The 25374-nt window shown below is 43.4% G+C and overlaps 1 protein-coding gene across 2 annotated transcripts; it reads left to right on the top strand.

The window, feature by feature from the left end:
* Positions 1 to 2: 2 nt before the first annotated feature.
* LOC110490200 (cadherin-related family member 5) lies at positions 3 to 25374 on the top strand. Of its 2 annotated transcripts, XM_090200290.1 has the most exons (16): positions 65 to 331; positions 4994 to 5100; positions 5310 to 5521; positions 5656 to 5712; positions 5836 to 5928; positions 6016 to 6102; positions 6347 to 6457; positions 10272 to 10445; positions 10675 to 10765; positions 11889 to 11995; positions 12186 to 12386; positions 12511 to 12642; positions 17566 to 17644; positions 20644 to 20825; positions 22997 to 23013; positions 24013 to 25026. In XM_090200290.1, the coding sequence occupies exons 2-16, from the start codon at positions 5034 to 5036 to the stop codon at positions 24014 to 24016; spliced, it is 1614 nt and encodes a 537-aa protein (XP_090056416.1). In that variant the 5' UTR covers positions 65 to 331; positions 4994 to 5033; the 3' UTR covers positions 24017 to 25026. The 2 variants fall into 2 exon arrangements, with proteins under 2 accessions (XP_021419123.3, XP_090056416.1); XM_021563448.3 differs by lacking the exon at positions 22997 to 23013 and having other exon boundaries at positions 3 to 331; positions 24013 to 25374.

The raw sequence follows: 25374 nt of genomic DNA, 5'->3' as shown, positions 1-25374 counted from the left end.
CCAAATGCCAGCTAAGCCCCGGTCTGTGCTCTACGCAGGAGCTCTTAATGCTCTCTCCCAACACATACACCTCCCTCTTTCTATCCCTCTCTCTTTCTGCCACGCTCCCATGCTTGGGGAACAGGGCTCAACCGGTGGTGGTAGGAGAAGCGGGACTGGAGTGTTTAGTGCTGTCGTCACTGCTCTTGATCGTTTGACCCTGGGAGAAAGTTCTGCCACAGGGGGAAATATGTGGCGGAAACCGGGGGGCTGGAACAGAGAGAATAGGCGAGGGATACCGCGAGCGTGAGAGCTGCGGCTCAGGCTTTGACCATTCAGCTACTGGACGACAGTGAGTATGATGTGAGCCTATATGTAAGTTAGTGTAAGTTAGTAAGTGTAGAAAAAACATGTGTGTGTGTGTGTGTGTGTGTGTACATGAATGTATGTATGTAAGAATGTGGGTGAAGTGCTAAACCTTCTGACAAATTTCCATATCGTTGTGACATCACATCACCTTGAGTTACATGTGCATTAAAGGGGTCCGACCTCCATTGCCTCCTTACTAAGTGGTGATACGTACAAACAATACTTAGACTAGGGAACATAATATGAACTGAATTAATATCTGGTGTGCGTGACCAAAAATATCGTAATGGATTAACATTTTGTTATTGCTATGACTCAACCTGGGTATTCAATTGAGATTGTCCATCATCGATATGCTACGAATTGCAATTCGTATCATATGTTACAAATATGCAATGTTACCAATTCCAATTTGTTGTGGCTAACGCTAACGTTAGGTACAGTAGGAGGCTAACGTTAGCGAGGCTAGGGCTTAGGGGTTAAGGAAAGGGTTAGGGATAGTGTTAAGCATAGGGTTTAAGGATAGCGTTAAGTTTAGGGAATGCTCGAAGCGAGGCCTAATGGCTCAGTAATTGCTTTGTTCAGTTATTATCAAAAGCGAGTTTGTTAATTGTTTAGTTAATTGTGATACGCGCAGGGCAAGCGAGGAGTTCAGATAACTTTTCCGAAAGAAACAAACTGGGCAACGCAGGCCTATTCAACTAGAACCTCAATTCCCAGCAACAGACAAAAGCAGGCCAGGTGAGGCTCATTATAGTGAACCAGACTGACCCAGTCACACACACACACACACACACACACACACACATGGGAGACATATGGGTGACACAAACACAAAAGGGGGAAACACAAACACACACTTACGTCTGCATCTGCCAGGGGCAGGTGTGTCAAATCGGGCTGGATAGGATATGGAACTAGATTCAATATTTAATCCCCTGTTATCTGCCCGTGTGACAAAGACCTACTTCCTGTTGCGAAGGTATTTCAATCGAATTAAAGACGATATTAATCCAGAGACGACTGACTCCACTTCTAATAACCAGTAGGCACACACTGCATTATCCACAGCCTTACCAGCTGTTTAGTCAGTCTCTACTCTTTTTAATAGATGTTCTATTGTGCAAGACTAAAAATAACTGTTCTAAGAACGTTAAAATGTTGTTGTAGCTGAAAAAAAACTGTATACAAGCCACACTAAATTAGTGGTTTTGATTTGTTTTTCTGGGGGAGGGCCATGAACCCAATCAATATTATGCATGGAGTGAACAAAACATTAAAACCCTGCTCTTTCCATGACCTAGACTTACCAGGTGAATCAAAACAAATTGTATTATTTTTTATACAGCAGTGAAATGCTTACTTACAAGCCCTTAAACCAACAATGCAGTTTTAAGAAAATACCTTCAAAAAAGTAAGAGATAAGAATAACAAATAATTAAAGAGGAGCAGTAAATAACAATAGTGGGGCTATATACAGGGGGTACCGGTACAGAGTCAATTTGCGGGGGCACTGGTGTCCAGTTAATTGAGGTAATATGTACATAATATGTACATGACTATGCATAGATAATAACAAAGAGTAGCAGCAGTGGTGTGTAGAGGGGGGGGGGGGGGGGGGGGGCAATGCAAATAGTCTGGGTATCCATTCAATTAGCTGTTCAGAGGTCTTATGGCTTGGGGGTAGAAGCTGTTTAGAAGCCTCTTGGACCTGGACTTGGCGCTCCGGTACCGCTAGCCGTGAGGTAGCAGAGAGAACAGTCTATGACTAGGGTGGCTGCAGTCTTTGGCAATTTTTAGGGCCTTCCTCAGGCGGTGTGCCTGGTATAGAGGTCCTGGATGGCTGGAAGCTTGGCCTCTGTGATGTACTGGGCCATACGCACTACCCTCTGTAGTGCCTTGCAGTCGGAGGCCGAGCAGTTGCCATACCAGGCAGTGATGCAACCCGCCAGGATGCTCTCGATGGTGCAGCTGTAAAACCTTTTGAGGATCTGAGGATCCATGACAAATATCTTCAGTCTCCTGAAAGGGGAATAGGTTTTGTCGTGCCCTCTTCACGACTGTCTTGGTGTGCTTGGATCATGTTAGTTTGTTGGTGATGTGGACACCAAGGAACTTGAAGCTCTCAACCTGCTCCACTGCAGCCCCGTCGACGAGAATGGGGGCATGCTCGGTCCTCCTCTTCCTGTGGTCCACAATCATCTCCTTTGTCTTGATCACGTTGAGGGAGAGGTTGTTGTCCTTGCACCACACGGTCAGGTCTCTGATCTCTTCCCTATAGGCTGTCTCATGGTTGTCGGTGATCAGGCCTACCACTGTTGTGTCATCAGCAAACTTAATGATGGTTTTGGAGTCGTGCCTGGGCGTGCAGTCATGAATGAACAGGGAGTACAGGAGGGGACTGAGCACGCACCCCTGAGGGTCCCCCGTGTTGAGATTCAGCGTTGCGAATGTGTTGTTACCTACCCTTACCACCTGGGGGCAGCCCGTCAGGAAGTCCAGGATCCAGCTGCAGAGGGAGGTGTTTAGTCACAGGGTCCTTAGCTTAGTGATGAGATTTGAGGGCACTATGGTGTTGAACGCTGAGCTCTGGTCAATGAATAGCATTCTCACATTGGTGTTCCTTTTGTCCAGGTTTGAAAGGGCAGTGTGGAGTGCAATAGAGATTGCATCATCGGTGGATCTTTTGGTGCGGTATGCAAATTAGAGTGGGTCTAGGGTTTCTGGGATAATGGTGTTGATGTGAGCCATGACCATTTCATGGCTACAGACGTGAGTGCTATGGGTCGGTAGTCATTTAGGCAGGATACCTTAGTGTTCTTGGGCACAGGAACTATGGTGGTCTGCTTGAAACATGTTGGTATTACAGACTCAGACAGGGAGCGGTTGAAACCTAGGATCCCTTATTGATGTCACTTGCTAAATCCACTTCAAATCAGTGTAGATGAAGGGGAGGAGACAGGTTAAAGAATACTATTTATGCCTTGAGACAATTGAGTCATGGATTGTGTATGTGTGCCATTCGGAAGGGTCAATTGGCCTGACAAAAGATTTAAGTGCCTTTGAACAGGGTATGGTTGTAGGTGCCAGGCACACCGGTTTGTGTCAAGAACTGCAACGCTGCTGGGTTTTTCATGCTCAACAATTTCCCGTGTGTATCAAGAACGTTCCACCACCAAAAAGGACATCCAGCCAACTTAACTCTGGGAAGCAACTCAACATTTGGAAGGCGTTCTTAACATTTTGTCCAACATATCCATGGTGCCATCGTTATTCCATTTTGGCACAAGACAATTATATTTTAAGCGCATCAAATCAGCAGTTATAATCTTAAGTGCTACGTCTGTTAAAGTTATCACATTCCTCATAAGGTACTATTTGTACTAAACCAAACTATTTGTACTGAACACCAAGTAACCATGGTCTTCTTCCATGAAATTTCAACTGAAAAAGTGAGAGGAAAAAAAACTCTACATTTTGTATCTCTTGTTACTCAGCAAGCATAGTATAAGTAAAGGAAACTTTGGGCGACCAGCGTGAGGTACCTGTACTTCACCTCATGATCCTCTTGCGCTGTTAGGTCAGGGAGGTCAGACGAGACCTTCCAAACACGCAAGTCAGACACAGACTAATTCTCACACGGAACCTTATAACTACACTGAGCAGCGTGTGCATGTGTACACTCAAGCCACAGGTGGCGTCTAAAACACAGTCATTTAAACAGTAAACAGACAAATATATTAAAGTAAGATTCTATGACAGTAAAGTTGAGAGCAGTAAAGATGTGTGACCAATCCAGGTTGCTGAGAGCATGAAGGAGCGCGACAGACACTCAGTGGACAGTCATGGGCAGAACAATTCGAAGAATGGACCTAGCAACCAATGATTCGTCTGAGTGCCAGTCTGTTTATGCTCTCTTGTCAACTCCATATGGAAATGTCATGCCAAACATGTTTAGCATGGCAAGGAGTGGAATAGCTAAACAGACTGGTACCCAGGCTAACAATTGACTAGCACTGGCCCCGGGCTAATCAAACCACAGTCGTTTAATGTGATCAACAACATAAAACAAAACAAACATGAAAGGATTTACCGAAGGGAGTGGTTCATTACTCAACATTAGTCATAATGAATTACGGTAAATGACACAAATTGCCTTGTTTTGGTATAATACATAGGCCTAATAAACGTCAGAGAAAGGAAACTATATAGGATTTAAAAGTGAATTATATGAGGAGCCCAAAAAAGCTTTCAGGCACCGAGGGCACTTAGTGGACACTGAGGTGGGGTTTAACGGGAGAGGCTGCAGTGAAAGTCATGTTACCGGGCAGGTTACCGTAACTGCCTTGGCAGAATGCTGTTAGGAGTGACCAAAGAGGGACCAAATAGTTTGTAGCAGTGGTTCCCAACAAGGGGGAATCGGACCCCCGGACCCCCTATCCACAGGGGGTACTTGAGAAGACTCATGAGACCCTAGTCCTACTGGTAAAATGCACAACGGGGTACTTCAGGGGTACTCAGGGAAGACAAAAGTCAGTCGGTGGTACAGTAACCGAAACATCCTGTCTGCTAGATTAGAGTGACCAAAGAGGGACCAAATGTAACACTGCCATTTTGTGTTGATGCTGGTTTCTGTGGGTTGCAGTTGTGGCTGAGAGACTGGAGGCTCAGGAGGCCAGAGGAAGATGTTGAACCCTTGGGGGCTGTTCCTCTGCCAGTTGGCAATAAACACGTCTTACCATGTCATCAAAGGTAGGCCAGAGTTCAATCAAACTCTCACTGTGGGGAATAGCGGTCTCGCTTCTTCAGTCGCCTCAACATGGTTTTAATACTGAACCGCTTCAACCAAAACTGTAATGCTACTTATGGCTGAAACGCTAATGTACATAAGTCATTGAAATGTCATTGAAGTAATTGAATTGAAAGCCATTGACCCCAAATCTGTGTCTGTTGATTGACAGCCAGCCTCTGCCTGGGTGGGTCAGACATCTTTGCGACGGTGAGCGAGAACCGACCCGTAGGAGAGTTCATTGCGAACCTCAGCATCGTCGGGGACCCTACAGGAGTCAATAGCATCCGCTTGTGCCTCACCGGAGAGAACGCCAATTGGTTCTACCTAGAAGGGAGAACCATCAGGCTCAACTCATCGATTTTAAGAGTCCTGGATCGAGAGGTAATAAAGCATCACGCTGTTGCTGTCCTCCTGTTTTAAGTCTTATGGTAGAAAACCAGGTTTGATTGAATAGGACACATTCATATCTTTGACGGTTCATACTTAACCATAATCAATAGCTTTTTCTCTCCAAGCGCCAGGGATCTGTTTTGATGGCAGCATTAACATGTTATGAAGACGACATAATACAAGTAAGCCATCTCAACCAGGCCTACAGCATGTTTTTCACAACCTGGGAATTAGAATGTGAACTGCCTCAAAAGTTGAGGAAATGTCTAAACGGAAGTTCTGAACCTACTGTTTTCTTCCTCTAGAGTGAATACAGGGTCATGGTTGAGATCCTGAACGAAAACGATAACAAACCAAGGTTCCTTGAGAAGACTATACAACCGCGTTACATAAGTGAGGTAAAGATACATCACACTTTGATAATATAGATAGTCTTGTGTTTCAGATGCATAATGACCGGTCTTCTGTATTTCATCAATCCTCAGCTCACTGCAGTCAACTCTGTCGTCTTCACTGTCAAGGCCATCGATGCTGATGGAGACACCATCACCTACATCATCGACAGAGCCTCGGTATGGTACCATGAGTTTGAGCTCACCACAGTGCTGAATCCTGTTGTCATGTTCCTGTTCATTTCAAACAATGACCCAATATATCCACTTATAGCGACAACCCAACATCTACTCAAATTAATTATATGTTAAAATGCTCCTATATCTCCTAACCTTGCTGATTACACCTCTGTGTCAATCGCTCAGTAGGCCATCTGTGCACTAATTTAATGAACATTCATTTCCATGTTCTCTCTCATCCCAGCCTGATGCCAGCTACTTCAGGATAGACCTGCCCAACAGTGGTAAAGTAATCCTGGACAAGCCATTGGACTATGAGACCAAAACCAAGCTGCAGCTAGTCATCTACGCTGTGGTAAGACCCGCTACTTATCAGACCTGGATTCAAATAGTATTTGTTTTCTTTCAAATACTTTGAGCGTTTTGATTGAGCCTGTCTTGAGGTCCCAGATGGACGGGGTTCTACTTCTTGAACTATTTCAAAGGGCTCATTGAGTCAAACACGCTCAATCAAGCACAGCTGACGTATTTGAAAGAAAACACATACCATTTGAACCCATGTCTGCCACTAATCCCCTTTTTCATTAATCAACCAGAACACATTGAGGCCAGAGGCCAATAATTACGAAAGCCAGAGGCTATTACTGTGCCCTGCCCTGCCTAGTCATATAATATAATTATAATCTGAAGATATGTCATCTATTACTATGCCACTACCTGACTAGCCGTGCAATAGCATTATAATCTACTCAACTATTTATGAGTAAAGCCATCCTCAAACATTTTGTGCCGAGAAACAGATCGTAAATAGTTACAATGCATCTTGCAGGCAGCATCATTCTCTAACCTAAAATCTCAAATGCTGAGGAAGGACGTGGCTGGGCTGAATACCGGTCTCCCGACCAAAATCCACATGAATTTCCAGTGAACTCGTGTGATCAAATGTGATTTAATGTGAAGTTACAGTTTTTTTCGATTGCTAAACGACAAAAACTCCTCTATTGGGTTGAGGAAGGGTGAATATGCAGGCAGGTACAAAACCATAAATCTGTGATGTGCTGCAAACCAATCTGTGACAGCTGCAGAGTGGTGAAAAGCAACGTTATCGCAAACTATGACAAAAACTTGGGTATTTCTTACTGGTTCCCCCTGTTCTGCTGGCACTAGCTGAGCATAGAGCTGTTCTAGGAAAGCTATAAGCCTTTCTGTGTTGTATGGGCCAATGAGTGGTGTGTTGAGAAGCAAAACCATCATTGGACATTGCAGCACACATGGTGATATTCCCCCCCTTTGGCCTGGAACCTCCACAGTGGCCCTTTGACCTATAACATTCCTTCCTCTGCGCCGTGTTTTGGTAAGGTTAAATCCAGCTTCATCGATAAATACAAATGAATGTGGTCTTTCCAGTGCTTCCACCTCCATTACTCTCTGAAAAACAGTAAGTGCACAGTTTTACTGTAGAAATGCTAGTGTTTTTTTTTACTGTAAATATTTTGTATAGCTGTGTACGTAACCTCAGACGTCTTACCTGGACATATTGGTATCTTTGCTCTTTTACCCGTTCACTGTTTCTCTCGAACGGTACAGTGTATAACTGGTACAGTGTATAACTGTATAACAGTTTCATTGTAACTTGGTGTTTCTTTAGGACTCGAGCAATAGTTGTTGTGCTGACAGAATTAACATTTTCAAATATATCATTATCAGCCAGCACTCTATCTTGAATCTCCCGCAGTTTTATTGCATTGTTGACAACAACCATGTCAACAATAGCATCTGCTTAGCCTTTCAGCTGAAATTGCAATCAGCAGTGTTTGAAAGGCACAAGGCTGAAATCTATTCCGTTTTGAATGTGTGGTTCACAGTTTTGACAGCAGTGTGTTAGCATTTGAACAAAGTGCTGTAAATCCACAGTGTTGTGCAGGTTGTGGTTAAAGTCATGGGATAAGTGTGTAGAGTTTTGAAAACTGTGTTCAAGCAATGAAAAACGAACTAGAGTTTGGTCCACATGAACTGCTGCTGTGCAGACTGAAGTTAGAGTTTTGCACATGTGTCTCCAGTTGTGTCCACTGTCGTTTAGCAATCGAAAAAAACTGTAATATGACAACATGTGAAGCAACATGACATAAAACTGCGTGACAACATGTGAGCACATGGAAGAACATGATCTCATGTGAAATTAATGTGACAACATGGAGATTAAACATTTCTACATGCAATACCATGACACTACAGATGTGTGTGTCATGGTATTGCATATAACATTTCAGCACATATGAAAACCCAGGTGTGAAATGTCATTTAGAACATTTTACTTTGAAAGACATCATTTACATTAATTACATTTAAGCAGTCATGGTCCCCTGCATGTTTTGTGTAGTTCCCAGTTTGTTGCAGGGACATCCCCAACGACGTTTTTAGAACGTTGTGTAATGGTCCTGTAAGGTTTTTGTCTAGTTGTGGTGAAAATACAGTAAATCTACAACTAGTTACGGTATTTTATCAGCTATATCCATGTGTTAAGTATGCTGATGACTTAGGACTCAACCTCACTTGACTTAACTAAGATTTGAACTCACAACCTCTTGGTTGCTAGCTACCTGAAGTTCCCAGTGTGCCACCAGGTCTGTGGATATGTGGATATAATGGAGGCTGGCAAGAATACATTTCTGCAATTTGCTGTACATGCACTGCTGCCATCTAGTGGCCAAAATAAGTTGCACCTGTGCTGTAATAATACATTATGGCTGTTCTCTTGCATTGCAAAGACGGTAAAAAAAAGTTTTTTTCTCTTTGCATTATCTTTTACCAGATCTAATGTGTTATATTATCCTACATTATGTTCACATTTCCACAAACTTCAAAGTGTTTCCTTTCAAATGGTATCAATAATATGCATATCCTTACTTCAGGTCCAGGCAGTTAGATTTGGGTGTCATTTTGTGTCATTGTCATTGTGTCAATGTCATTTTTGGTGAAAATTGAAAAAAAGGGTCAGATCCTGAAGAGGTTTTAACAGCGCAGCTCTTGATTGTCACAAGTTTGTACAAAGATGGACATTTCACATGTGAAAATGTGTTTTAGAAACACTTCAGTTATTCTGACTATTCTCACATCTTTGATTTCATTTCCTTATTCCAGCAATTTGAGGGTCTTCTGTATAGTTGTCCAATGTTGGTGGGGTATATTATTCTGTTTTTATGTTACTCCTGAATCACTAAGATAAATATAATCGCTTTTCTTGACTGTATTTTTAACAAGGTTGGAATTTAATTTAAAGTCCAAAGTGTAGCAATTCGGTCTAAATCGGTTACTGACACAGATATTGTGACGTAGCAGGAAGAATGCTGTGAACCAAGGGTTTGTGAGTAAAAATCCCAGGGAAGGACATGTTGAATGATAATTACTGTATAAATAAACATCCACCATGTAGTAATGTTTGTCAAAGTGTGTCAAATATGTCAATTGAAAACACCATGTTAAAAGTGCTGTGTGTAACAGGACTCAGTTTGATTCTCAGAATATTTATTATAACAAAGGGGTAGGCAAAGGGCAGGCAGAGGTTCATAATCCAAGGCAGATTCAATCGGGGACAGAACGGCAGGCAGGCTCAGGGTCAGGACAGGCAGAACCGGGAAGACCTATAAAATAAAAACTTGAGAATGGGAGAAACGTGCAACACGCTGATAAGACCTGACAAAACAAGACAAACTGGCAACAGATAAACAGAAAACAGGTGTAAATACACAGGGGATAATGGGGGGAAAAAAAATAGAAGACACCTGGTGGGGGTTGGAGACAAGCACAAGACAGGTGAACAGATCAGGCTGTGACAGTGTGTGTATAATAATGACTCATTATTGTTTGCAGGGCATCGTCACCTGTGAAATCCCATGTGAACATCTTTATCCACATGTGAAAGGTTATGTGATCGCGTGAAAATCCACATGAGAAAGTTGATGTGAAATATCAACACCTGTGAAGTGGTCCAAAAACACATGGTTTCACATGTGCAAGACATGTAAAAATGTAAAATGTAAAATTGTGATTTTCACGTAAAATCATGTTTTTCCAGTAAGGGTTTGCTCTCAGTCTTGCTAGGTTGAAGAGTTTTCCATTATATTGGGTATCATTACTGAAGCTTAGATAAAATACATTTCTTTCTCCAGGAAACCAACACCAAGGAGTGGTACAACACTTCCGCCTCACTGATTGTGAACGTGGAGGACGGGGACGACCATTACCCTCAGTTCCTACCGTGCACACCCATCTCCCAGGACCACAACCACACGGTTGTCTGCACCAACCCCATCTACGTGGTCAACATCACAGAAAAGGACCAGGTGATGACTACTGCTTAGTACACTCATTGTAGAATTCAAATGATATGGATTTGCATATTGCATGCAATATTGATTATTTTTTTCATTAAACCTTAATATATTAACCAGGAAAGACACTTGAAGTTAGAAATCTCTTTTGTGAGGGCGAACTGGCAGGAGTCAAGATCTAACAATTGATTGATTGAACAATCCATGTGGATTCTAAGATGCAGTAATTCTCTGGTTTCAGGACATGTTACTGAATTTCTCTCCTGGTCCAATTCATGCCGAAGACGGAGACAGAAGCCTTGATACGCCTTTGCTCTACTCCATTCTCTCAGGTGTGGGCCTACCTAATAGTGTCTGCTTAATCCATTGCCAATAGGCAATTTCAAGGCCTATTGAGAGGCCAGTAGACTGCTCTAATATTTCTATTTGAAAGGATTGCATTGCAGCCTTACACTTGACAGAGGTTTACATACACCTTAGCCAAATACATTTAAACATTCCCAGTGGGTCAGAAGTTTACATACCCTCAATTAGTATTTGTTAGCACTGCCTTTAAATTGTTTAACTTCGGTCTAACATTTCGGGTAGCCTTCCACAAGCTTCCCACAATAAGTTGGGTGAATTTTGGTCCATTCCTCCTGGCAGAGCAGGTGTAACTGAGTCAGGTTTGTAGGCCTCCTCGCTCACACACGCTTTTTCAGTTCTGCCCACTAATTTTCTATAGGATTGAGGTCAGGGCTTCGTGATGGCCACTCCAATACCTTGACTTTGTTGTCCTCAAGCCATTTTGCCACAACTTTGGAAGTATGCTTGGGGTCATTGTCCATTCGGAAGACCCATTTGCGACCAAGCTTTAACTTCCTGACTGATGTCTTGAGATGTTGCTTCAATTTATAACCCCTGTGCATCACAGTTGGGATGGTGTTCTTCGGCTTGCAAGCCTCACCCTTTTTCCTCCAAACACAACAATGGTCATTATAATGGCTGCATTGTCTTGGCTGATTTCTTTTGATTTTCCCATGATGTCAAGCAAAGAGGCAATGAGTTTGAAGGTAGGCCTTGAAATACATCCACAGGTACACCTCCAATTGACTCAAATTATGTCAATTAGCCTATCAGAAGCTTCTAAAGCCATGACATTTTCTGGAATTTTCCAAGCTGTTTAAATGCACAGTCAGCTTAGTGTATGGAAACTTCTGAACCACTGGAATTGTGATACAGTGAATTATAAAGTGAAATAATCTGTCTGTGAACAAATTGTTGGAAAAATTATTGTGTCATGCACAAAGTAGATGTCCTAACCGACTTGCCAAAACTATAGTTTGCTAACAAAAGTGGTGGTTGAAAAATGAGTTTTAATGACTCCTACTAAGTGTATGTAAACATCCGACTTCAACTGTATATGGTCATTCTGTGTGGCATCCCGTGTATTTACCTGTAACACATGTGCCTCAGGTGCTGACAAAAACAGGTTTCAGATTGACAACCAAACAGCAGAGATCACAATGACAAAACGGGTGGAAAACAGACATATGACACCTATATTCCGACTGCGCATCATGGTAAGAAAATCTTGATTGAAACAATGATAAAAGCACTAGCATCAGTAGCATGCCTTATCAAAAAGCCACAAAAGACAAAGTTAAGTCCAATAATAAGAGCCTTTTAAAATCTAATTTGTTAACCGAATAGATCTGAAAAAGGATCTCCCTGGACTGTTTGACATTGAAAACACCATCAAATCATCTACAGGCATCTCAGCTGAATGACCCAAAGAAGTACAGTGTGGCGACAGCGCTGGTCCGGGTGCTGGCAGAGAACCGGTTCCCTCCCCTCTTTAACAGAACCACGTACAAGGGCTTCATCATCGAGAGCTCCAGCCCTGCCACGCTAGTCTCCACCTATGGGAACGAGGTGCTTTTCATCCAAGCCATAGACCAGGACTTTGTAGATGTAAGCGATGGGATAATGTGTGTGTCTGACTAAATTTAGTTTGTTTAAAGGGATAATAAACAAACGTTTTTTTCCATCCCATCTTGGTACATCCTGTCTTGCTTCACCTTCCCTCCATTTGCAGGGGGTGAATCCAAAAATGCATTATTCTCTCCAGCCCACACGAGCCACCACTGGACTGTACCACATCACAGAGGAAGGGGTTATCATCGCTAAGACCGACCGCCTACGATCCTTCGACAGGCTCATCCTAGAGGTAAGGTCATAATCAGACAAATATATACTGAACAAAAATCTAAAAATGCAACATGACACAATTTCTACGTTTATTAAGTTACAATTCATATGACGAAATCAGTCAATTGAAATAAATACATTAGGGCCTAATCTATTGATTTCACATGACTGGGAATACAGCTATGCATCTGTTGGCCACAGATACCTTTAAAAAAAAAAAAGTAGGGGCATGGATCAGAAAACCAGTCAGTATCTGGTGTTACCACCATTTGCCTCATGCAGTGTGACACATCTCCTTTGCATAAAGTTGATCTGGCTGTTGATTGGGGCCTGTGGAATGTTGTCCCACTCTTCAATGGCTGTGCCGAAGTTGCTGGATATTGGCAGGAATTGGAACACTGTCGTACACGTGGATCCAGAGCATTCCAAACATGCTCAACGGGTGACATGTCTGGTGAGTTTGCAGGCCACGGACGAACTGGGAAATGTTCAGCTTCCAGGAATTGTGTACAGATCCTTACAACATGTGGCCGTGCATTAACATACTGAAACATGAGGTGATAGCGGTGGATGAATGGCACGACAATGGGCCTCAGGATTTCGTCATGATCTCTTTGCATTCAAATTGCCACCAATAAAATTAAATTGTGTTCGTTGTCCATAGTTTATGCCTTCTCATACCATAACCCAACTGCCACCATAGGCCACTCTGTTCACAACGGTGACATCAGCACACCACTCACCCACACAACACCATACACAAATTCTCTAAATCAAATCAAATCAAATTTTATTTGTCACATACACATGGTTAGCAGATGTTAATGCGAGTGTAGCGAAATGCTTGTGCTTCTAGTTCCGACAATGCAGTAATAACCAACAAGTAATCTAACTAACAATTCCAAAACTACTGTCTTATACACAGTGTAAGGGGATAAAGAATATGTACATAAAGATATATGGATGAGTGATGGTACAGAGCAGCATAGGCAAGATACAGTAGATGGTTTCGAGTACAGTATATACATATGAGATGAGTATGTAAACAAAGTGGCATAGTTAAAGTGGCTAGTGATACATGTATTACATAAGGATACAGTAGATGATATAGAGTACAGTATATACGTATACATATGAGATGAATAATGTAGGGTATGTAAACATTATATTAGGTAGCATTGTTTAAAGTGGCTAGTGATATATTTTACATAATTTCCCATCAATTCCCATTGGCAGCAGCCACTCAATGTTAGTGGTGGCTGTTTAACAGTCTGATGGCCTTGAGATAGAAGCTGTTTTTCAGTCTCTCGGTCCCAGCTTTGATGCACCTGTACTGACCTCGCCTTCTGGATGATAGCGGGGTGAACAGGCAGTGGCTCGGGTGGTTGTTGTCCTTTATGATCTTTATGGCCTTCCTGTTGCATCGGGTGGTGTAGGTGTCCTGGAGGGCAGGTAGTTTGCCCCCTGTGATGCGTTGTGCAGACCTCACTACCCTCTGGAGAGCCTTACGGTTGTGGGCGGAGCAGTTGCCGTACCAGGCGGTGATACAGCCCGCCAGGATGCTCTCGATTGTGCATCTGTAGAAGTTTGTGTGCTTTTGGTGACAAGCCGAATTTCTTCAGCCTCCTGAGGTTGAAGAGGCGCTGCTGCGCCTTCTTCACGATGCTGTCTGTGTGAGTGGACCAATTCAGTTTGTCTGTGATGTGTATGCCGAGGAACTTAAAACGTACTACCCTCTCCACTACTGTTCCATCGATGTGGATAGGGGGGTGTTCCCTCTGCTGTTTCCTGAAGTCCACAATCATCTCCTTAGTTTTGTTGACGTTGAGTGTGAGGTTATTTTCCTGACACCACACTCCGAGGGCCCTCACCTCCTCCCTGTAGGCCGTCTCGTCGTTGTTGGTAATCAAGCCTACCACTGTTGTGTCGTCCGCAAACTTGATGATTGAGTTGGAGGCGTGGCCACGCAGTCGTGGGTGAACAGGGAGTACAGGAGAGGGCTCAGAACGCACCCTTGTGGGGCCCCAGTGTTGAGGATCAGCGGGGTGGAGATGTTGTTGCCTACCCTCACCACCTGGGGGCGGCCCGTCAGGAAGTCCAGTACCCAGTTGCACAGGGCGGGGTCGAGACCCAGGGTCTCGAGCTTGATGACGAGCTTGGAGGGTACTATGGTGTTGAATGCCGAGCTGTAGTCGATGAACAGCATTCTCACATAGCTATTCCTCTTGTCCAGATGGGTTAGGGCAGTGTGCAGTGTGGTTGAGATTGCATCGTCTGTGGACCTATTTGGGCGGTAAGCAAATTGGAGTGGGTCTAGGGTGTCAGGTAGGGTGGAGGTGATATGGTCCTTGACTAGTCTCTCAAAGCACTTCATGATGACGGAAGTGAGTGCTACGGGGCGGTAGTCGTTTAGCTCAGTTACCTCAGCTTTCTTGGGAACAGGAACAATGGTGGCCCTCTTGAAGCATGTGGGAACAGCAGACTAGTATAGGGATTGATTGAATATGTCCGTAAACACACCGCCAGCTGGTCTGCGCATGCTCTGAGGGCGCGGCTGGGGATGCCGTCTGGGCCTGCAGCCTTGCGAGGGTTAACACGTTTATATGTTTTACTCACCTCGGCTGCAGTGAAGGAGAGTCCGCATGTTTTCGTTGCAGGCCGTGTCAGTGGCACTGTATTGTCCTCAAAGCGGGCAAAAAAGTTATTTAGTCTGCCTGGGAGCAAGACATCCTGGTCCGTGACTGGGCTGGTTTTCTTCTTGTAGTCCGTGATTGACTGTAGACCCTGCCACATACCTCTTGTGTCTGAGCCGTTGAATTGAGATTCTACTTTGTCTCTATACTGACGCTTAGCTTGTTTGATAGCCTTGCGGAGGGAATAGCTGCACTGTTTGTATTCGGTCATGCTACCAGTCACCTTGCCCTGACTAAAAGCAGTGGTTCGCGCTTTCAGTTTCACGCGAATGCTGCCATCAATCCACGGTTTCTGGTTAGGGAATGTTTTAATCGTTGCTATGGGAACGACATCTTCAACGCACGTTCTAATGAACTCGCACACCGAATCAGCGTATTCGTCAATGTTGTTATCTGACGCAATACGAAACATATCCCAGTCCACGTGATGGAAGCAGTCTTGGAGTGTGGAATCAGCTTGGTCGGACCAGCGTTGGACAGACCTCAGCGTGGGAGCTTCTTGTTTTAGTTTCTGTCTGTAGGCAGGGATCAGCAAAATGGAGTCGTGGTCAGCTTTTCCGAAAGGATGGCGGGGCAGGGCCTTATATGCGTCGCGGAAGTTAGAATAACAATGATCCAAGGTTTTTCCAGCCCTGGTTGCGCAATCGATATGCTGATACAATTTAGGGAGTCTTGTTTTCAGATTAGCCTTGTTAAAATCCCCAGCTACAATGAATGCAGCCAAAGGATGTATGGATTCCAGTTTGCAAAGAGTCAAATAAAGTTTGTTCAGAGCCATCGATGTGTCTGCTTGGGGGGGGATATATACGGCTGTGATTATAATCGAAGAGAATTCTCTTGGTAGATAATGCGGTCGACATTTGATTGTGAGGAATTCTAAATCAGGTGAACAGAAGGATTTGAGTTCCTGTATGTTTCTGTGATCACACCACGTCTCGTTAGCCATAAGGCATACGCCCCCGCCCCTCTTCTTACCAGAAAGATGTTTGTTTCTGTCGGCGCGATGCGTGGAGAAACCCGCTGGCTGCACCGCCTCCGATAGCGTCTCTCCAGTGAGCCATGTTTCCGTGAAGCAAAGAACGTTACAGTCTCTGAAGTCCCTCTGGAATGCTACCCTTGCTCGGATTTCATCAACCTTGTTGTCAAGAGACTGGACATTGGCGAGAAGAATGCTAGGGAGTGGTGCACGATGTGCCCGTCTCCGGAGTCTGACCAGAAGACCGCCTCGTTTCCCTCTTTTACGGAGTCGTATTTTTGGGTCGCCGGCTGGGATCCATTCCGTTGTCCTGGTTGAAAGGGGTCCTAATGTAAGAAATAACACGTAAAAAAACAAAAAACTGCATAGTTTCCTAGGAACGTGAAGCGAGGCGGCCATCTCTGTCGGCGCCATGGCAACCTCTAATAACGAGGACGGAGAGGGGTTCAAGAAATGAACATTCAATTATCTGTCAAAAGCTTTGGTGGACTTCCCTGCAGTCAGCATGCCAATTGCACACTCCCTCAAAACATCGGTGGCATTGTGTTACAAAACTGCACATTTTAGAGTGGCCTTTTATTGCCCTGCACAAAGTGCACCTGTGTATTAATTGTGCTGTTTAATCAGCTTCTTGATATGCCAGACCTGTCCTGTGGATGGCAAAGGGGAAATGCTCACTAAGAGGGATATAAACAAATTTGTGCACAACATTTGAGAGAAATTAACTTTGTGGGTATGGAACCTTTCTGGGATCTTTTATTTCAGCACATGAAACATGGGACCAACACTTTAAATGTTGCATTTATATATTTGTTTCAGTGTAAAAACCCAGATGAGTTGTTTAAACAGGGACAGTTGGTTTTACTAGTCATTCCTGGCTAACTGAATAGCTAGGTTAGGCCAATAAGTGGTCCAGTAGTAATACAACTGTAACTCACATTAAAATTAGCTTCACTTAGGGTTAGAAATACACAGAATCATTTTTTAGGGCTCCGAATCTACACTGCCCTATCAAGCTAAAAGGCAGTAACTGCTCATAGCGTGGAACTGAGAAATATTGCTTTTATTTACCTTGGTTTCACAGTAACTCAATGTCATTTTCGCTACATTAAATACATGCTTAATCATGTGGACAAGTATCCTGCCTGTATGGTGTTGTGTTTTGGAGAAAATGGGGGTCATGTTAGCAGTAACTGCATAAACTCATTTTAGACCAAATTAGCAGTTTGGTAGGGCAGTACAGTTCTCTGTAATATCATTATTTATCCTATAGGTGGTTGCTATGGATGAGGAATCAGGTGAAGTTGCTAAAGCCTCAGTCGACATAGAGCTGCTACAAAGAAGCCAGCCAAGTAAGTACTGAGCATTACTGATGCATTGAGGGGGGGGGGGGGGACAGGAAACTCACACACACACACAGTATCAGCGCTTTGACGGGTAGTGAAAGTCAAAATGACAGTACTGTGCACACACACACACACAACATAGTGTTAGAGGCTGCGTCTTTCGAATCCGGTATCAGGAAGAATAAAATTCAGAATCTGTCGTTAATTATCTTTAATTAAAAAGCAATAAATGGTAAATGCATTTTTCGTATATACGGGCTCTCTGTCCCTCGCAGGGCAAGCAGAGAACTGACAGGATGTACGTAAACAGCTGTTCTTATACTGTGATAGGCCAACAGACGGGTTGGAACTATGTCTATCACAGTAGAGGCTGAGCGTGGTTTTAGACTTGCTCAGCCTATCGCAGGCGCTCACACTAGTCCTAGCCTCTTGGCGCTTCTTGGAGTTCACCCTCTGTCGATCTATAGATTCTCACTGTTCTGGTATCACACCCTAGTTGTAACAGTTGCTCAGTTCCTGCTATTGTGTTCAGTATTTTTCCATCTCAGTTAAACCTTGTGATGACCATCCCTCCCTATACCTGATTAACCACAACTTTGTAACATGCAGCAAGTCACACCATGTGCTCAATATTGTCACACACACAGACAGGCAAGGCAAATGTAGCAAACAGTACACCGCTTTGCAACATGCAAGTCACACCATGTTACTCAGTTCTTGTCACACACACACACACACACACACACACACACAGAGAGATGAAGACAAAGCAGCTGTTGTTCAAACAATTCAATCTTAAGTAATATGGTAGAGGGTTTAAAATGCATTAATCCTAAATCCTTACAATAGGGAGCAGAACAACACTGGTTAATCCACTATGCTCTCCGAAAGTCAACAAAGAACAATTCAATTTTCTTACAGTGTAGCCTATAGATGCAGGAAAGAAAGTGAACTCGACCAAAACAATGGAAATGCCATGGCAACGCCACTCACACGGTCCCCAAGGGGGGAAAGATTCAGAATCTCCTCATTGCCCCCCCCCCCCCCCCCCCATCAAAATTAGCCTACATTTAGGCTATGGCATTTCACCCTATTTGGGGGTAAAATCAGAGTGTAATGCTTGTATGGATGTCAACCCCAATACATGTTCATGTCATTGTCACCAACCAACTGCATTACACTTAAACACAGCTTCAAGTAGCACCACCAATTTCTATATGGCTAACGTTAACTATGTTACAAACAGCAGTTAACAGAACTCTTCTCTAACCCCTAAATTGACTATTTCTAAATATTATGCAGCGAAAACAGCCATACTGTATCTACATCGGGTTTTAGTAACCACATTGTGGGCCTATTAGAAAACAAAAATCATGATGGATTTGACAATACATCCACTTTGTCAAATCAGATTCTTGGAATGTGCGCAAATGACGGGCGTACTTGTTCTTTCCCCCCGTCTGATTTCTTTAAAGCTTCCGAAATGACTGACACCCTTGATGTGTCAAAGATGAGCAAAAATGACTGTAGAAAATATATAATTGAAAAACGGAGCTACAGCATATTGCATGCTCCCAACTTTTTGTAAAAATGATTTGATAGTGTAACGACCCTGGGTTTATAAGCACTAGCGCGCTGGACCTCGGGCTCGAAGGTCGAGGGTTCGAGACATGCTCCCTGCTGTTTCATTACAATACTAATAAAATTGCTCAGAGAATATATATTTTGTTTAATATATAGAATATATATTCTAAGTAATAGAATATATTTTTTTTAAGGTAGGGGTCAAAATTATTGACACCCTGTTTTCAATACCTTACCTTGTGAGGATAACGGAACTGAGCCTTTTACTAAAATGTTTTATGAGTTGGAGAACACATTGGGAGGGACCATTTCTCCATACTGAATCATTCCAGATCCTTTATATTATTGGTATGTGCTTATGGACGGCCCTCTTCAATTCAAACCACATGTTTCCAATGTGCTTTTAAGTCCGGAGACTAAGATGGCCATCGCAAAATGTTGATTTTGTGGCCGATAAACAATTTCTTTGTGGATTTTAATGTGTGTGTAACAGTATAGACTTTACGTCCGTCCCCTCGCCCCGACCTGGGCGCGAACCAGGGACACTCTGCACACATCAACAGTCACCCTCGAAGCATCATTACCCATCGCTCCACTACTTCAAGGTCTCAGAGCAAGTGGCGTCACCAATTGAAACGCCACTAGCGCGCACCTCCGCTAACTAGCTAGCCATTTCACATCGGCTACACTCACCCCCCTTTTGACCTCCTCCTCTTTCCGCAGCAACCAGTCATCCGGGTCACGGCACCAATGTAACAGTATAGACTTTACGTCCGTCCCCTCGCCCCGACCTGGGCGCGAACCAGGGACGCTCTGCACACATCAACAGTCACCCTCAAAGCATCGTTACCCATCGCTCCATCGCTCCAAGCCGCGGCCCTTGCAGAGCAAGAGGAACCACTACTTCAAGGTCTCAGAGCAAGTGACGTCACCGATTGAAACGCCACTAACGCGCCCCACCGCTAACTAGCTAGCCATTTCACATCGGCTACATGTGGTTGAAGTTATTGTCTTGCTGGAAGATCCACTTCGGTTTCTCTCAGTTCACCCCCCCCCTCTCCCCTTCCATACACTGTCAATCATGCTACTCCTGACAACATGGACACGCCCCTCTCTCCCCCCTTCTATGCACTGTCAATCACGCTACTCCTGACAACATGGACACAATATGATGAGTTAAACCAGGCAACTGGCTGCTCGAACTTCCCAGAATGTATTTTCTCCCCATTCAAACAGCTGTAGACAGAGACTGCTTACAAAACAAACAAATGTTATCTTCAACTGGGCTTCAGGCACAACGTCTGGATGAATGAGTAAGACTCTGCAGGGCTATGAGCATGAGCCGTTGCAAAGTGAAAATGGACCAGTTGTGTGAGCTGCTGGACTTCATACGCTAACCCGCCTCTCCTATCCCTCCATAGTCCCTTGGACACCTTTCAGAGACATGGATGTGAGGATAGCTGGCGGTATCATGGGTGGGATGCTGCTGCTGTTAGTGACTACCCTGTTCCTGCTGATCCGATGGGCCAAGAGGAGGAGGAGGAGACAGAGACAAAACCCGGCCGGACGAGGGGCTGTCGCCCTGGGGAAGCACCTCAAAGTGGTAAGGGCTGCTCCATGCACACATAACACACACACTACTGTATACACACACACACACACACACACACACAGGGGCAACTAAAGCACACACACAAGTGAAAAATATATATTGAATGACCATTTGCTGGCCAGTGGCGACTGAATGAATGAATGATAAGGAAAGGCAAGGATACATACAGTATAAGCATGCAAAAACATGTAAACCCACTGACTATTACAATCAAACACAATCAAGCAACTAAGGATAGTATGCTTATACAGGCCTAATCTAAGCTAAATGTGTCATTAAGCAGGTTTCCATCCAACCTTTTTATGCAAGTAAAGTACATGTCAGATAAGAAATGTCACGACAGGCCAGAAGTAAACAGAAAATGTGTTTACAAACTTTCTAATTTTCGACAAAACAAAATACGCTAGATAAAGTGGGATTTTGTTGTGTCAGTAAAATTAATTATGCGAGAAATGGCGGTGGAAACGCCTTTAAGCGCAAATATTGATATAATAACGATCATATTCAAGTAAACTTGGAGTCATGCGATCCTCCCACCACGACTCGGGGGTTTATTAGGCTATTGATTAAATAAATGATGATGAACTTCACAGGGTGGTGAAAGTGCATGGTGATCTTGATGCTCCTTTCCAATAAATATCAAGGGTCTGATTTTGGTGACATGATGATCGATGCTTGACTGCCATTTGACAAATAAAAACATCCATAATAATCTCATCATGTAGACCAGCCTACCCGCACTGTATCAGCGAGCTGTTTGCTAGAGTGCACGTGCAAATACCGTAGTAGGCACATTTGCTATTTAACGCAAACGTTTTAGTGACAAAATTAGATCGGATTTTTATCCGCAAAAAGTCAATTTGGTGGAAACAACACTGGTGGGGAAAATGCACATATTTTCTTTATGCGGGTTTTAGAATATTCTTATGAAAATCAGTCGCCAATTGGATGGAATCCTACCTACTATCTAATCTAAATTACAGAGTAATCCAAGGCAAAAATCCATTGACACTAATATATATATATATATATATATATATATATATATATATATATATATATATATATTAAACATGCCTTTGGGCTCTGACTCCTAAACCAGCACTACAAATTAAAACAACATATCAGACCGTATTTCCTTCCTTCCTCCCCTCCCCGTCTCCTCACTCTCTCCATCTACGCCCCTGACGTCTCTTTTCACTAATGTTGTTTATGTAGAGTTTAAGGTGGTTCCAGATGGTGAGTTTTTATGCATGCATTGCTTTGAGTACGCACTAGAGTGATGTGGTTGTGACAGTGAGATGGTGTAATGTTAGATGCGTACATGTGATGCACTTCCATTGCATAATTATGCAAATGAAAGTATGGCACCTGTGGTTGTACTGTGATGTTGCGGTTCTGCTTTGTTTTTTTTGTATGTAAATGTTACACATTGGTGATATGTAAAAGTAACACATGTAACATAATAGTTACATGTACAGCTCCAAAAGTATTGGGACAGTGACATTTTTGTTGTTTTGGCTCTGTACTCCAGCACTTTGGATTTCAAATGACATTAGGAGGTTACATTGTAGACTGTCAGCTTTCATTTTGCACCATTTTAAGGGACCAAACTATTGGGACAAATTCACTTATGAGTTTTAAAGTGAAGTGGTCCCATATTCATAGGACACAATGATTACAGAACTAGCACAGACGGTACAGTTCCTCAGAGTGACTCTGTTTTGGTTGTGTTTTAGATTTTTTTTTTTTGTGTGCCCAATAGTCACTTTTATTGTAAATTATAAATTAATGTTTCTAAACATTAAATGTGGATGCTACCATGATTATTATGGATTATCCTGAATTAATCGTGAATAATGATGGGTGAGAAAGTTAAGACGCACAAATATCATACCCCCAAGACATGCTAATACAATAACAGGGGAGGTTAGCATTTTTTTGGTGGGTGTGATATTTATGCCTCTGTACCTTGCTCACTCATCATTGCTCATGATTCAGTCAGGATTATCCGTAATCATGGTAGCACAGAGCCAAAACAATAGAAACTATCACTGTCCAAATACTTTTGGAGCCCACTGTATGTAATAGTATTGCATATGTAATTATTTTGAGTTTGGTGATGAGGTGAAATACTGACCTGCTTATGTTTTGCATCGTAGACTGAAGACGATTTATGGTCAGTACCCAACCCCGTGTGTAAGGGGAATATCATAGATTCAGTCATAGAATAGATCTAGTATCTATCTCTATGGATTTAGTATGCTAATGTGTTGTGCTTTGAATATTTCGAAAACGGAGTGGCTGCGTGACCAGATTCTCTGACCAACCGTACCTTCTGCGTATGTCAAATTTTCAATCAATCAAATGTATTTTATATAGACCTTCGTACATCAGCTGATATCTCAAAGTGCTGTACAGAAACCCAGCCTAAAACCCCAAACAGCAAGCAATGCAGGTGAAGAAGCACTAGTATGTGCTAGTTCGGCTGGCCAGAGGTGAAACGGGCTACTCTGGCGAATGTCAATGATGTGTGGTCTATCATATCGTTTGGTGTTGCATGATGATTGAAAGACGAAATAACGGTTGTATGTTATTTAAGGTTCAAATTCAGTTTCCCCCCAATGCAATGTGTAGACAGGGATAGGCTACATTATTTTGACATGTAGACTAAATGCATTTGGTTTCACACCACATTTAGTATAAGGATATTGCAAAAAAAGTACTGTTTGCGCACTGCTCATGTTTGTGCTACTGCGTTATCTATAGATACACGGCAATCATGTCGTCTTAAATTAGCCCACAAAATATATACGCTGCTGGATTTTTATTTCAGCTGTTCAGAAATGTGTGCGTAAAGTAACACATGGATAGAATGTTGTTTAACTGTGGGGAAGAGGCATCCTGGGGGATGATGGTGTATGGGTGTGGAGGGGCGGTTTGATCTGGTCGCGCAGCCTCTGTTTTTCAGACATTGTCAAACACTGTCAAAATGTGCTGAATTTGAAACACTGCTTGTCCATAATTGTCCAATGTACTTCTGAAATTCTGAACAACACCAATGAGAATTTTGAACGGACAAGGACAACACTGCATCAGTTGGAACGTAACAAGTCACAAAACAACCATTTCAACTCAAAGCAACCCTCTAATTGCCCCTTCTTTCCGTGATTGACAGGTGAACTCGGGCCGGCCCATGATCCCCTTGGTCGAGGAGGTCTCCTACCAGAACGAAGGGTTCAGCATAGACTACGAGGCCTCGGGAGGTTCCGGAAGCCTCTTTGGGAGACATGGGGTCTACACCAGGAAACAGTCGCTGATCCCGCCGCCGCCACGCTGCCACAGCAGCCATCTAGACTGCGGCTCCGGTACCGTAACAGGCGACATGCTGCCTATACTGGCGACGCCAGAGCCCCTGGTTAAAGACCTCACTGCCGCCCTCATCTCCAACAGCAGGAAAGGTGACAACACCATCAGCACAGGGGCTGTGACAAAAGACGAGAAGGAGAGGAATAAGCAGAGGGATATGGAGAAAGAGGAGGAGAGGAATAAGCAGAGGGATATGGAGAAAGAGGAGGAGAGGAATAAGCAGAGGGATATGGAGAAAGAGGAGGAGATGAATAAGCAGAGGGCTATGGAGAAAGAGGAGGAGAGGGATAAGCAGAGGGATATGGAGAAAGAGGAGGAGAGGGAATGGGAGAAGCAGTGGGAGCGCGCTGTTGGCACAAAAGAGAAGAGAAATTCTGAGGGGGAAAGGACGGATAAGTCGAGAGATGTTTTGGGTGCTTCTAGTGAGACCGCAGACGTAAGCGAGGCCTCTGAGGACCAAACAAACACAGAAAAGCCTCAGAGCCACAGGATGAAAACACACCACATCAGAGAACCCAAAGACGGGCACAAAAGCTCTTCTGAAGAGTAGTCTGAGGCAGAAAAATCAATATTAGGCTATGCACTCTGATGTGTCTTTCAGACGATTATGACACAGCCTCGGAGGACGACCAGGTCCCGTTACTCCAGTATCAGGACGTCGAGGGGGGAAATGCAGCGCAAGGGCTCAGCGAAACAAACCAGCGATCAAGCAAACAGATGACCGAGTAACCCACATATGCACCATTCAGACTCACACTCTGGGCTTCAGACTCACATTGAAGATACAAAATAACTCTAACCATTTATTTAAAAAAAAATAAAACTGACATTATGGAGCCAAACAAACTCTATACACAGACAAAAATGTATATAAATGTTTTTTTCTCTCTCCAATTCCATATGATTATGTTGGTGTCACACTCTGACACTTTGAGTTGTTTGTTTCGTCAGGGTGTGATATGAGTGGGCATTCTATGTTGCATGTCTAGTTAGTCTGTTTCTATGTGTTTTGGCCTGATATGGTTCTCAATCAGTGGCAGGTGTTTGTCGTTGTCTCTGATGCATGTTTGCACACAGTATTAATAGCGGTCACGGTCGTCTTATTATTTTGTTTGTTTGTTTAGTATTCGTCGTGTTCTTTCATCTACATTAAAATAATGTATTCACACCA

This window comes from Oncorhynchus mykiss, chromosome 15 (assembly GCF_057628025.1).
Source record: "Oncorhynchus mykiss isolate SJ-2025 chromosome 15, ASM5762802v1, whole genome shotgun sequence".
In the NCBI taxonomy this organism is placed as follows: Eukaryota; Metazoa; Chordata; class Actinopteri; order Salmoniformes; family Salmonidae; genus Oncorhynchus; species Oncorhynchus mykiss.
The sequence above is the reverse complement of the archived record's forward strand: the minus strand, read 5'-3'. Positions and strand labels throughout refer to the sequence as shown.